This window comes from Chaetura pelagica, unplaced genomic scaffold, assembly GCF_000747805.2.
Source record: "Chaetura pelagica isolate M959 unplaced genomic scaffold, ChaPel_1.0 scaffold138, whole genome shotgun sequence".
NCBI lineage: Eukaryota > Metazoa > Chordata > Aves > Apodiformes > Apodidae > Chaetura > Chaetura pelagica.
The window spans coordinates 3,786,867-3,799,809 of record NW_009954215.1 but is presented as its reverse complement, the minus strand read 5'-3'; the positions used below and the strand labels follow the sequence as shown (position 1 = coordinate 3,799,809).

At 39.5% G+C, this 12,943-nt stretch overlaps 3 protein-coding genes across 3 annotated transcripts in view; all 3 read right to left on the bottom strand.

Annotated features, from left to right (window-relative positions):
• Positions 1–1,832, bottom strand: part of DAGLB (diacylglycerol lipase, beta) — a 13,670-nt gene extending 11,838 nt beyond the window's left edge. The window contains exons 1-3 of the mRNA XM_010003321.1: positions 1,817–1,832; positions 1,237–1,415; positions 557–612 (exon numbers count right to left, since the gene is read on the bottom strand). Of these exons, the coding sequence (XP_010001623.1) occupies positions 557–612; positions 1,237–1,415; positions 1,817–1,832 (251 nt within the window). The remainder of the gene's footprint in view (positions 1–556; positions 613–1,236; positions 1,416–1,816) is intronic.
• On the bottom strand, positions 730–10,201 carry KDELR2 (KDEL (Lys-Asp-Glu-Leu) endoplasmic reticulum protein retention receptor 2). Its single transcript, XM_010003320.1, has 5 exons — positions 10,186–10,201; positions 7,080–7,180; positions 4,011–4,169; positions 2,762–3,014; positions 730–1,944 (listed from the first exon to the last, which is right to left on the bottom strand). The coding sequence occupies exons 1-5, from the start codon at positions 10,199–10,201 to the stop codon at positions 1,910–1,912; spliced, it is 564 nt and encodes a 187-aa protein (XP_010001622.1). The 3' UTR covers positions 730–1,909.
• Positions 10,202–12,686: 2,485 nt separating this feature from the next.
• Positions 12,687–12,943, bottom strand: part of OTOA (otoancorin) — a 38,359-nt gene continuing 38,102 nt past the window's right edge. Inside the window, exon 28 of the mRNA XM_010003319.1 lies at positions 12,687–12,883. Within this exon, the coding sequence (XP_010001621.1) occupies positions 12,687–12,883 (197 nt within the window). The remainder of the gene's footprint in view (positions 12,884–12,943) is intronic.

Sequence of the window (12,943 nt, the reverse complement as noted above, 5' to 3'; positions counted from 1 at the left end):
CCCGCGCGCATGCGCGTGAGCGCCGCCACACATGCGCGAGGGGCGGGGCGGCGCGAGACGGGGTCTCGAGCGGCGCCCGGAAACCACCGAAACGCCCCAAAAGCCCGGTCAGCGCCCGGAACGTGACGGGCTGCGGCTGCCGCCTGTTGTCACACCAGCCCTCTCCCCTCCTCCCAGCCCCTGCTCCTCTGCACGGGGGGAGGGAAGCCAATGACCCACCCAGATCCGGAGTTCTCTCATACGGACCAGCACACATCTCACACGGCTACAACTGGAATCATAACCTTGTATTTCATTACAGGGAAAGACCTTGATTTTGAGCAACAGGATCCTCAGGGCAGATGTGAGGCTTTAGAGAGCACAGCATCTGAGCATGCACACTCTGCAAACAAAAACCACTCTTCACATTTGGGGACAAGGCTGAGAACCATCACTAACTATGGGGATAATGATGGTAAGCTAACTTACAGAAGATAAATGACTTCTTGAATATAAAGCAGAAACATGTCAAAGCAACAAACCCTAGTCTGCACTAAGCTGGAGACTGTGCTCTTGCCAAACGAGCAGAACTAAGTCAGCACTGCCTCGTGCAGTGACAGTGCCCCTCACAGCCTTAGGAAGTTCACATTTCAGCAGGGGAAACAACAACATTAAGCCACGTGTCCTTACCACAACTTTTCACCCAGTTTCAGGCTAACAGAAAACTGAAATTCAGGAATAATAAAAACATTTTCACCATTTCATAAAGTGTTTATTGAGGATGGTAACACAGGATAAATCATGCAACAGCTCAGTAAAAAAAGGGAATCATTTAAAGGATAAAGAATGGTAACTGGTGCTGCTGATTTTGAAAATTTTATAAAAAAAACCTCAATTGTCCAAAAGTGACACCAAAAACCACTTGAAGCTGAACATGGAAGTCGCTTATGTAGCATTCATTAAAAAGAAAATGTAGATATTGTTTAAAATTATCACCTACAGATTACTGTAATCAACAACTTACAAGTCTCTCCTTTCTATAGCTGCAACAGTGTAGCAGGTCTGCACATCCAAGATATTTAACCTTTTCCTGAACAAAGAATACAGTCACTAACATTTGCCACTGAGCAACCCAACCCCGTGTCTTACTCTTCACGACCTGCACTGCCAAGTGCTTTCAGTATTGGAATTATCTTCCCAAACATCATGGCAAACCAGGAAAGGGCCCATCTGTGTGGCTTCAAGAGGTTTCCTTACTGTCCGCTTGCCATCAGCCTGTTTTAGAAGGAGAACGACTACAAAATGTGACTGTTCACCTTCTGGCACCAACATATATTTAAATAGGAACTCCATGTCAGCAGATGGCACAAAGACTGGGCACCAGCACATCACATCAAACATTGGTGGTTTCAGATTCAGAGTTGACATATATTCACCTTTTGGAAAAAAATAAATATAGTGGAATGAAAATTGAATCAAAGGGAAAGAACAGATGACTACCATCCATCAAGGATGCACATAACTGTGCACTGAAAAAAAAAATAAGAAAAAAAAAATCAGTAATTTCAAAGAAATTCTTGAAAATTAAAAAAAAAGTTTGCACTTGTTCCTGGTCATAAACAATCTCACAAAAATCTCACTTTTGGAACTATTCCAATTGAAACCATACACTGAATTTATTAATACAGTATAAGTTTCTTTATGTAAAAAATCTTTATACATAGTAATAAAAAAGATAAAGGCAAGATGCATCAAACAGAAATCTGCTGGTTGTTCTTCCTCCATTCTTACAGAGCCGCTGATGACTACCTGCGCTATCAAGAGCTGTGTTTCTGACTTTCTGTCTCAAGCATCTTCGCCTTTGCTTGTGATAAGGATTGTTCTGTCCAAGCATCCCAAAGGACAGATGCTGCTGACGGTTTTTTGGCACTTACGCTGGCAAACTAAGCTTCTTTCCCTTGAGTACTGTAAGGAAAAGTAGGAAAGAAAACAATTATCAACACAAAGACATGATCTATAAGCACACATTGTTAGAACTTCAAAAGTGACCAAAATCTATCGCACCTAAGCCACAGAGTCGCTTTGTTACAAAATGGGTGTGTGCTGCAGACACTCCTCCTGAGCTCATCTCTCTTTCAATACATACTGGTAAAACCATGACTTAACAGCTATTCCAATCCTGCCCTCTTGTGGCACCCCGGAATTCTCACATTTCCTCCTCAGACATATCAGCTTGTGCCTGACGTTTCTCAAGACTTACATGTAACTAAAATAACACTGACCCACAGAGCTTTGTAAGTTATGTGATGGAAGCTGGAATGTGAATAAGGGCAGAGTTACTAATGCACCCAGCAGAAACGATGGTTTCTACACTGATCAGAAACTGAAACATTGAGTCCTTTAGACTCTTTAAGGTACTTAAAGCACTAAGAAAGGTGTCTGGAAGTGTGGAATCTGCACAAAATGCATGTTGTCAGGAGAAGCAGGAGGATCACACTTATTGATAGAAGATAACAGCAACATGTATTTAGCCATACTTACTTTAAATTTGTCAATTAAATTCATCAGATCATTTATACATTAATATTCTACCCATAATCAAAACAATCATCTGAAATGCCCCATGCTAGCAGGAAGTGTGTTTGATAAATCTACCTAGAAGATTTCAGTGATAATTTGCATTCAGAATTAACAACCTAGTAATACTGATATAGCAGATCTCTATGAACATGTTAATTACTACATCCCACACCTTGAAGCTGAAAGTTCTTGCACCACTTACCTTTTGTAACATACAAATAGAAGAAGTCACAGTAAAGAACGGTCTGGACCACACCAGCAACAACTGCTATGAGATCAAAAAATCCCTCAAAATAGTAGCGCCAAATCCAGTTGACTAAGTACAAGGCACGGTACAGACCCAAGAAGAAAAGATAGTGAGTAGTGATGGTCTCTGCCTCCCCAGTTTTGCTGATCATAAAAAGTTGAGGGAGAATAGCAACCGATTCCAGGTAGATGGAGAAGGTCCAGAGTATCTGAAAGAGAAACCAAACCCCCACAGGTATATTCAACTGTCTTAGTGGTAACAGAAGCACAGAAGATATTTGACTTGGCTTGACTTTTCACTCCCTGACAATGACATGAACAGCTACAGTATTTTGGCAAACTATCCCTCCTACAGGAAACACTAAGTTAAAGCTTCACAATCAACCACAGGATGGCACAAGGGTACAACTCTCTTGGCAGACAACAGTCTTTCCAAACCAGCTGTCCAGTGAGCTGGCAGGCACAGGTTTACTTGTGAGGAAATGTATGTGCACCCATCAGATCAAGATTCACAGTACCATGAAATACAGCTTACAGAGCTGGTGCTGTAAAGAGCTGCAGAAAAGATCAAGTCCCTTTTTCCCCTCCTGTTCTTCCAACTTTTTTGATCAACTGATTTAAAGAACAAAATTTAAAATACTGTCTCAAAGTGTTGCAGTTAAAATGTCCTTACTCTCTAGTATTATTATTTAACTCAAATAAATATAAAAATGTATCACAGTTCTCTTAAAATAAGTATTTTAAGCTATTATCTATTTTGTGGAAAAATTCACCTGTCTGAACTCCCTGTAATTACATTTTTATTATAACACACAGCTGCATTTTAAATGCAATCCAATTCTTTCTGATGCTCTAGACCATTCGCAACACTGCAACATTTTCACCAGCTGGCACCAATTACTCATAAACTGCATTCTGGGGCATTTCCTTAAACTTAACAGAAGGAAGGATAGTGTACTGGAAAAAAGAATAGTCTTCTGTTTAACAACATAATAAATGCTGATAATAATGCTAGTTTCCTGAAGTGCCTTGTGTTTCCACAGAAATCTACACTGTAAAGATGCATTCAGGAAACAGGATTAGCCTGAACCCAGTAAACACAGGCATCTTTCAGGCATTCCTTGATGAGCCTAAAATGTTCACATTAGTTTTCTAAATATTTTAGAGAAAAAAAATGTGTAACCTCCTGCCCACAACCAACTCACCTCCAGAGGAGAGAAGTCATGATTGACAAGAAATGAGAGTCCACCAACAGGAACTATCAGGAACTCCACTCTGAATGTATCATGGTTTCCATCATAGGTGGCCTTGAATTTCATGTAGATCAGGTACACAGTGGCATACGAGCAAGCAATGTAGATAAGCTAAAGAGCAGGGAAAGAAAAAAACAAAACAATGCACAGAGGTTCCAGGATTAGATCAAACTCATTGAACAAAGATATTCCTAGGCAGTAAGAGGAGTAAGTGCTGTCTTTTTTGATTGTCTGCATTTTGTTTACATGCTTTCACTGTTCCAGGCTATCCCCACAGGTGGCATTTAACTTTTCTCAGCAGAGTAATCATTCAAAACCAGTGACTCCAGGCTCTACTGGTTTTGTTACCTTAGAAGCATTACCTTGGTTGAAATGAATGTCCAAAGTGTCTTTGAAGACCCTTTTCTGAGTAGACAGACCTAAGAAACTGACTGGAGCAGGAATATCCTTGCTGCTACTGTAGGCAGGGGAAGCACTTCTGTTAAAAATGTGCACATGCATTAATGCAATAAGGATAGGTCTTCTTACACACAAAAAAAGTCTAGAAGTGGTGTGGCTCATGTGGTAACTAAAAACCTACGAAATAATCTCCATTTAGACTCAGCCATTTAACATAGTACGAATTAGCTGATTTGCTTTAGACTTTTAAGCATCTCTACAATCTGAGGAGTAGAAAGTAGCCAGTTGTTCTTCACCAACCAGCAGGCCATAAAACCTGCAAAACTAACAGACTGCTAGAAGCACTGAACCAGAAGTCAGTTTCAATTTCAGTTCTAATGTTACCATTTTTAACTGTTATGGTACAGCAGACTTACAGCTATTCCCCACAGAACAGGCAAATGCCCTTACTTTACAGATGAAAAGACAGAACCAGAGAGAATACATGACTTTCTAAAGGTAAACCTGCCATCATCATGTCTGAGCTCACATTGTCCTGGAGACAACACAGTACAGTAGACTAGACAGTTTAGCTTCTGCCCCAGTTTCACAACAAAGATTAAATATGCCAAACCATTTATCATATTAAGTATAGGTTCCTTGCAACTGAGAAGTAACAGATTTAAACACCTGTTACTACTGATCTCTAAAAAACTCTGCTCAGAGAGACAAAATGCTACAAATATTATATGAAGGAGCTCTTAAAGACTCTTTACTACACTAACACCCCACCTGACTGGAGATGAAGGACCACAGGGCAGCCTATCAGATATAGGGAAACCCTACTACAGATGTAAACAAATCCTAATTGCTGTGATCATAGGAGACACTAAGAGAATTCTTCCTGAGAATTATAGTGTGTTTTGGGACATAAAAAAGTTTTCATTTTTAAAGATATCAAAACAGAAGGATGTTTAAAAGACTGACTGCAGAGTGCACCAGCAGAAATGCATCCAACACTCAGCTACAGGTAGCTTGCAAAAGAAACTGTAAGATACAGAATACTACAAATTAGTCATTAAGAAAGGCAGACAGTACTGATTTGTGTATTTCTGTGTATATTCCTGGAACACAGAAGAAAATAATTTTCTTAAATATCTGATGATCACTGCCAGACAAATAAGGCAAGTTTGCACCCGTAGTTTAATTATTATTTTGTCAAGAATACTGAAGAAAATCCTAACTCTACCAAAATTACCAAGCTTTTGGGGTTTTTTTTGCTACCAATGATAGCATTTTCCTGAGATTACAAAGTTCATTTAGTTATACTCTGGGTAAGCTTTTTTGTGTATTACTTCATGTTCTCTACAACTGGTAAATTTTATATACTCCTCAAAAGATGCAGAGAGAAGCTGTGCTGGGATACTCTAGCAGCTCTGTCTTGGCTCCACAATAATGTGCTGAAAAGCCAATTAAATCTAACAGTCTCTCTAAGTAGTAATCTTTGAAACTGTAACAGAGGCTTCTATTTTGCAAGTTAACATTGGATTTGAACAAGAGGGACACTTTTGCATTACTGGACAGATTCAGATTAGTATCACAAGTCTAATTTCCCACTGTGTTCCTTTTCTGGGCAGGAAGGCTGCAGAACTAAAATGTGGTCACAACCCTGAATCACAACCAATGCATAAAGTGCAAAAAACCTGGCTGCTCCTTTGGTGCACCCAGCTTTCATATTCTCAGAAATCACATAGGAAAAAAGCTTGTATTTCAAGAATATTTTACTTAATCCACAGTTCTTCATCTAGACTATTAATACTAAAGCTTAAGCATACACATCTGACTTGTCAGAAGAGGGTGACAGGGTTTAAAGATCTAAAATGTTACTTTACAACATTATTCCTCTAATTCTTCAGTATGTTTTGTATTGTTGACTCTCTTGTCTTTCCTCTTGGCAAAGTTACACTATCCTCTAACTAGAGTTTAAGAGCATTTAAAAAATCCAAGAATAAAGGAACTGGCTTTAAAAGGTGTCTGTCCTGCTGCTACAGACACACTAATCTCTACTGGTGCCACAAACATGCTGCCATCTCCCAGTCTACTGCTTTATTTTCTTGTACTCAGCACCAGGAACTGTAGGCATAAATAAGAAATAACAGAGCTGAATTTGGGCTCACTAACACTCACTGGACAAGCAAACAGGGTAATCTGATGGAAGTGACATTCCTAAAAGCATACTTCTGTCAAGTGCTGATCAGACTCTGACCAGACAATTCCAGCAATGCATTTTGAATACTAATTTACCTAGTAGTGGATAAGAAAGATATTGGCTTAAGCTAATGTCTCAATTCAGAAATGCCATTTATTTGTACCATTTTCCCTAAAGCTTTTACTTCCAATAACCAAAATGGTACGTTACAAAAGTCATAGTCTCCATACAAACAGGGTTTTTAAAATTCCACGTAGAGTGTAGAAAGAAGTAGGATTTTGAGTCCATTTCCCAAATTCTTTATCCAAAGCCCATCTAGAACGTCTTTGATAGTAACCATGCAGTGGGCCACCATTTAAGGAGGCTTTTATTAATTAAATTATGCACTCTGCATACAACATTACTACCTTTTCTAACTCTTCAGTATACTCTACCTTCATAGATGTGTTATACAATGAAATGAATGAAGTGAAGAGGTCCAGATAACGGGTAGTGAAGACCAGTGCAAACAGAAGCTGGCTTTTTCCAGAAATACCTAAAGCAATAAAGGAAATAATTAATTATTAAAAAATTGATGATGTGCTTTAAATCACTTGATTCCAAGGATTAGAAAGGATGTATCCTTTATTTCTTGGCATGCTGATTACAAAAGTAGGACAAAATCCAGGCTTTGAGAACTAGGCTGTACAAACAGAACTTTAAGTTCCTGTATCTCAGTATTGTGAATTAAGTTACCTATGGACCACTGTACTGGCAAAGTGCTAGCACCACACAAGATTCAGAAGTTACTCATAGCAAACCTTGCAGGTTGTATTTTTGTAGATTACACTATCTGTTAAGTGTTATCATTGCCCACTGTATTCTCAGTGCTGTTACATGCCTCAGTACATTCTTTTGCTGCTGAATAGCTGGAAAGGTACAAGGACAACAGATACTACATATCCAGTGATAATCAGAAAGTATTCTAGGACCAATAACTTGATTTTAAAGGAATAAATTGATTTTAAAACATAAGGTAATTCAATTCAGAAACTTAACTGACCACATGGTGAGGGGAAAAAAAAATAATCAAATACTCAAAAAGAGATGTTACTATGCAATATAACAAAAACAGGTAAGTGAGCTAAAATTACAGACATCGACATTGCATTTTCAAAGTAACTTTCAATTTTAGGCCAAGCCTCTACATCAAAACATTAGGTTGTACTTAACTTCAGCCACTACAGCAGGGCTAGAAGCCTAAAAGCGTTGCACAATCAGTCACTAAAAGCTCCGGAAAAGTGAGGTGAAGCATCACACCATAATACTGATGTGGTGGTGTGGCACAGCAGGGGGACAAAACAACCTTGCCTGTGCCTCTATCTTGTTATTCCAATTATTCTTGTTTTCAATCACTCAGGGTGAAAATATTTGAATCTGTTCAGCTAAGCATGCAAATACTGTTCATAAAACAAGAGGGAAATATATTCTCTAGGAGAGGGTTAATGATGGAAGGCTGAAAATCCTTGTCACTTTTAACAGAAATATTTCTGAGAAAGGCTTTTATGAAGAATGCCACAAAGCAATCAGAAGAAAGGCTACCTGCTATGGTTATTGAAGTTCTTTTTCACCCCATCTTAAATACTGAACAAGCTGCCCCAGATGAAGTGACTTTGTTTATATATAAAGCACAGGAATGGCTGAAACAGTAACAATTAAAAAGGGATTTTGTTTGCAACTTTCATATGTGAAATGTATACAAGGGAAGTGTAATGTACTGCCTGCAAAATAACCCAACTGGGGGACAGCAAACAGCAAATGCCTCCAAACTTACAGTTATACAGTCTGTAAAACTATAGAACAAAAGCTGTGTGTATATCTATACATATATATATAAATATAAAAATTAAAAAAACAACTCCCAAACCCTTCCCCCACAAACCACCTCCCAAAGTTCAGAAAAAAAAAACACATTTGATATTTCTTGAATAGAAGCTGCAGCCCAGGTGTGCTCGCTGACATGACAACTCTCCACAGAGCCCTGCTCTCCTGCCAGTGAAACCTCTCTGCAAGTAATGCTGTGCTGAGGTCTGGAGCTGCAGGACAAGGAAATCCACCTGGATACATTCAGTACAGCATCACACTACAGCATGTCATCATGTTAAATTATGTAGCATACTATTTTCTTTTAGTAAAGAACTGTGAACAGAAAAAAAAAAAAAGAGGATATAAGTGACATTAATTATTGATAATGGCTATAAATGTGGATCTGGATGTATTGTCACAAGAATACAAGTAATATACTTGACAAATTCCTCTAAGCCATTGCCAGCCTCACCTCCTCCCTAACCCAAAAGTTGTAATTTTTATTAAAGCTTTCAGTATTTACAGTGAATTTTCAATTTCATGCATTTTAAAACTTTAGGAAATACATCAATATACCTGTCACTGCACTGACCTTGGCTCACGGCTGATAAATACAATATATGAGACTACACTGCTGTTATTCTCATCCTTCTCCATTTTCTTTTACTCCCACAAATGTTACTTAGTTCTGGAACAAAACATATCTTAACTTCTTCTTCCCAAGCTCTGCAAACAAATTTTGAAGAGTTAAACCTCTCATTTTTGTTTCATCCTCACGCATGGAACTCCTTCAACCTCTGCCCTCCAGCTTGGCTACAAGCAACAGCATGAAATTTTAGTTCAAAAGCTCAGCTGATTTCCACAGCCAGTCAGGACAGCAGAGCTGAAATTGTAGTATTGTCTCATAAACTTAATTCTGCTGTCGTAAGCAAGGTACAAAGCAACATGCAGCAGCAGAGGCATTCAGTCAGGTTGGCTGCAGAGTGTGTATTCAGTACCTACTAACTATGAACTGCATATCCCAACCATAAAATCTACAAACAATAGTTTATCTAAGGAAAGCCAGTCTATACTCTGTCATGGGAACTTCATACAGTTATTTAAGTACTTAATAAAAAAGTAGTTTGGTTTGTTCAGTATGTAGCCCACATCTTCTTTGGTTGTGCTAATAAAATATTAACAACAAGAATTCTGTATTTCAAATAAAAAAACCCACCTAACTCTAAACAAAAAAAGCATCATTTGAGAAAGGCAAAATTTTCCTGCGAAAAGAGAGAAGAAAATCCATACCTACCTAAAGCAGAATTTTTTAAGAAAATACAAACAAATTGGCAGCAGCCTATGGCAAAGTACTGTCTAAAGTCTTTGACACAGCATACAATTGTGGACACACAAAAACCATGAGAGAAAGCTATGTTTACCAGCTAAAGTATTGCACATTTACTAGCTACACTTTTTTTTTTTAATATTCAGCATATAATTTGACAGCCTTGCAACTGCAGGTCACCTTTAACACTTGACAAATAACACTGAGAAACACATCAATCTTCAGGCAGTAATTTACAGAGCAAACAATCCAATTTGACTTGGAATGAATTAGAAAATACAGTCTGAACATGACAATCTCTGAAAGCACAGAATTCTTCAAGTCTCATGAATTTGCTAATTATGACATGAAGTCAATAACAGAGTTACCTGCTACATTCTCCATAGCTCCTAGTAATTATTTTTCAGCTACTGTTTGGAGTGGCAACCATTTTTTCCAAATTCTAAATTTGGAAACTCAAATAACCAGTCATGCAAAAAATTGTTTCTCTGTCAGCTCTGAAATAATACCTTGATTTGTTTTCCTCTTCTCAATTTTTAACACATTGGGTAAATTAGTAGAGGAGACAACAATTGTCCAACACTGAGAACACAGACTGCTTCCTAATGCACATTATTCCCACCCAGCCTCATCTATTTTCATCAATTAAGAGTCAATTTTCTCAGGAAAGAAAACAGGGAATTCAGAAAACAGCAGGTCACAGCAAAGGTACACCCTGGTTTCACCCTTGTTCCAGCTGCTTTTACAGGCCTCTGAGCTCTTCTTGGAACAAAGGCCTCAGACACACAGAGGCAACCAGAAGAGAGGAGTCGGCACCATGTGGTTTGCCAGCTCTTCATGGATCACAGCCTACAGTTCAGGCACCAGTTAGAAGCCTTTATTTATTTTCCAAGCTTCTACTGCTTCAAAAGTGCACAGTTAAAGCAGCTGCTGGTTTGCCTGTGTTCCCTTAGTTACCAATAACTATGAGCTATGTTTATTTAATTTATAAACTACTCCAATATGCAATGTAAAGGGCTCACAGCCTTTAAGAAGAGGCTTTTAGCAGCTGCTCAACGTTAGCCAGTAAGTATTTTGGGATTATTGTTGTGTACGACTTTACAAAGGATTGTTATGCAAATACATTTATGAAGCTTTTACTGGTAGAAACCACCACCACAACAAACTGCCAAAAGGAACAGGCTGGAGCCTCAAAGATAAAATTTCACACTCTTTTGAGGTGCTCTTCCATTCTAGACAAACTTCTTAGGCCTCAGACATTGGCCTCATAGAAGTCAATCCAGAACCATGTTACTTGTAAGAATTAAGGCAGAACTAGAGGACACCAAAAAAACAATCCCAGACAAACACATCCCTATTCAATTTTTTTTCTCAGTAAAATTAATGAAGCATGTATTCTACTGAAAGAGACTATGCATGCATGTTTATGTTCAGGGAGGCTGGCTAACCTGGTAAAAGAAGAGTTGAGGGCCCTACGTAATAGAGGCCCATTTACTTGTCTGTGTTGGAGAAAGCAGTACCAAACATAATGATTGATATGAGCCTACTTTCTTATGAATAAATCCCTAGTAATAAAGATTCTGAATCACAAATGACTTAAGGAAAACAACATAACCAGATCACTTTTTAAGCAGAAAGATGGGACTAGGTTATATTGTACTATACTGAGTAAACAACCTCACGCCCAAAGGTCATGTAAGAATCTCTTGACTAATAATAATAATTTTCATTTTCCCTCTTCAGGCAGCAAGAGATTTTTATTTTTTAGATCATTAACTCTGTTGTTATTCATAATCTTGATTCTATTTCTCAAGTAAAGTGAAGGACAGAACTCTACAGAAGAGTTGGAGAAGGCCAGGTCCTTTCTTGCCAGATCCAGGCAGAATTCCTGATCCACTTGAGCTTGAGCCAGGAAAGTTCATTAGGAAGAAGCTCTTGTGCTCCATGACTTCAGAAACAATAGTTCTGCACTGTCACTGCATTTGGACTGTGGAATCATTTGCTTGAGCTCTTTTGCAAAGAACAGTTTTTACATCAAGCGTGTTTAAAAACAAAAGCTATTAATTTACATTTTTGTTTTTCATTTTGCACTATCAAGTGATTAACTAAAGCGACCTGACATAGAAACATACAGAACCTGTACTTCCTCCTACCTGCAGTGCAAATCTCTTTCATTTCCTCATTCTCAGTCCTTTCAGATTGCCACTTACACTGATTCTTCGTGATCTTAACTGAAGACTTTACAGATAGTACAACAGCTTTAACTCAGCATTTGAATGGTATTTCATGTCAACACATGGCAAACTGATTTCAAGAATAATCACTCTTACTAAGGAAAGAGAAGCTCACTGGAGAGGGCAACATCAGCTCACGGCCAAACCCCAGCCCACAGCAAAAACTGTATCTTCAGGGTCGGTGATCTGATCCACGTAATACACAGAGCACTGAAACGCTCATTTTGTATCACTACAACTCCTGGTTTCCTCAGGGAAACCAGCTATGCTGCGCTTCTAAGAACGGCTTGCAATTCCCTCCAACCACCACACCGTGCACTGGAAGCGGAAAAAAAAAAAAAGCAAACCACATCACAGGGAAGTCGCGCAGCACGTAGGGAGCACGGGAGGAAGCAGCAGCGTTTCCCCCGTGCTGGCAGAGGGGCAGGGGAGCGGGGCTTCTCCCGGCGGCCGGCCCGGACCCAGCTCCAGCTCCAGCTCCCGCCCCGCCACACCTCTCCCTCTGCCACGTCAGACCAGGCCAGGATCCCGACGGGAAGCCTATTCACTCCGGCCTGGAACCTCTCTCAGGCAGCTTCTTCCTGCAGCTGGTCACGCGAACAAGAAAACACCCCAAGGAGCCTCATAACCACAAATCACAGTTTAATTCTTACTGCAGAGCGGTAAACAAAAGGGAAGAGGAGGGCGCGTTCGTCAGCCGCGAACGCAAACCAGTGCGGGGAGGGAAAACGGGAGAGAGCGACGGGAACTTCAGGATCCGCAAACTGCAAGTCAGCTGCTCCCAGCGCTGCACCAAAGCCACAGCGTCCAGGCACCAGCGCGGCACCCAGAGCTGCCAAGTGCACACGCAGAGAGAAAGCTGTGCTGTCAGGAGAGGCGAGAACAGCAGACC

Bases quoted from the DNA above. Each gene is read 5' to 3' on its own strand.
- KDELR2 (XM_010003320.1), bottom strand. The intron at 4,170-7,079 runs GTAGAGTATACT...CCTGCTCTTTAG, and splicing joins TGTATAACACATCTATGAAG to CTTATCTACATTGCTTGCTC. The intron at 1,945-2,761 runs GTAAGTGGTGCA...TTTTCCTTACAG, and splicing joins CTATTTGTATGTTACAAAAG to TACTCAAGGGAAAGAAGCTT.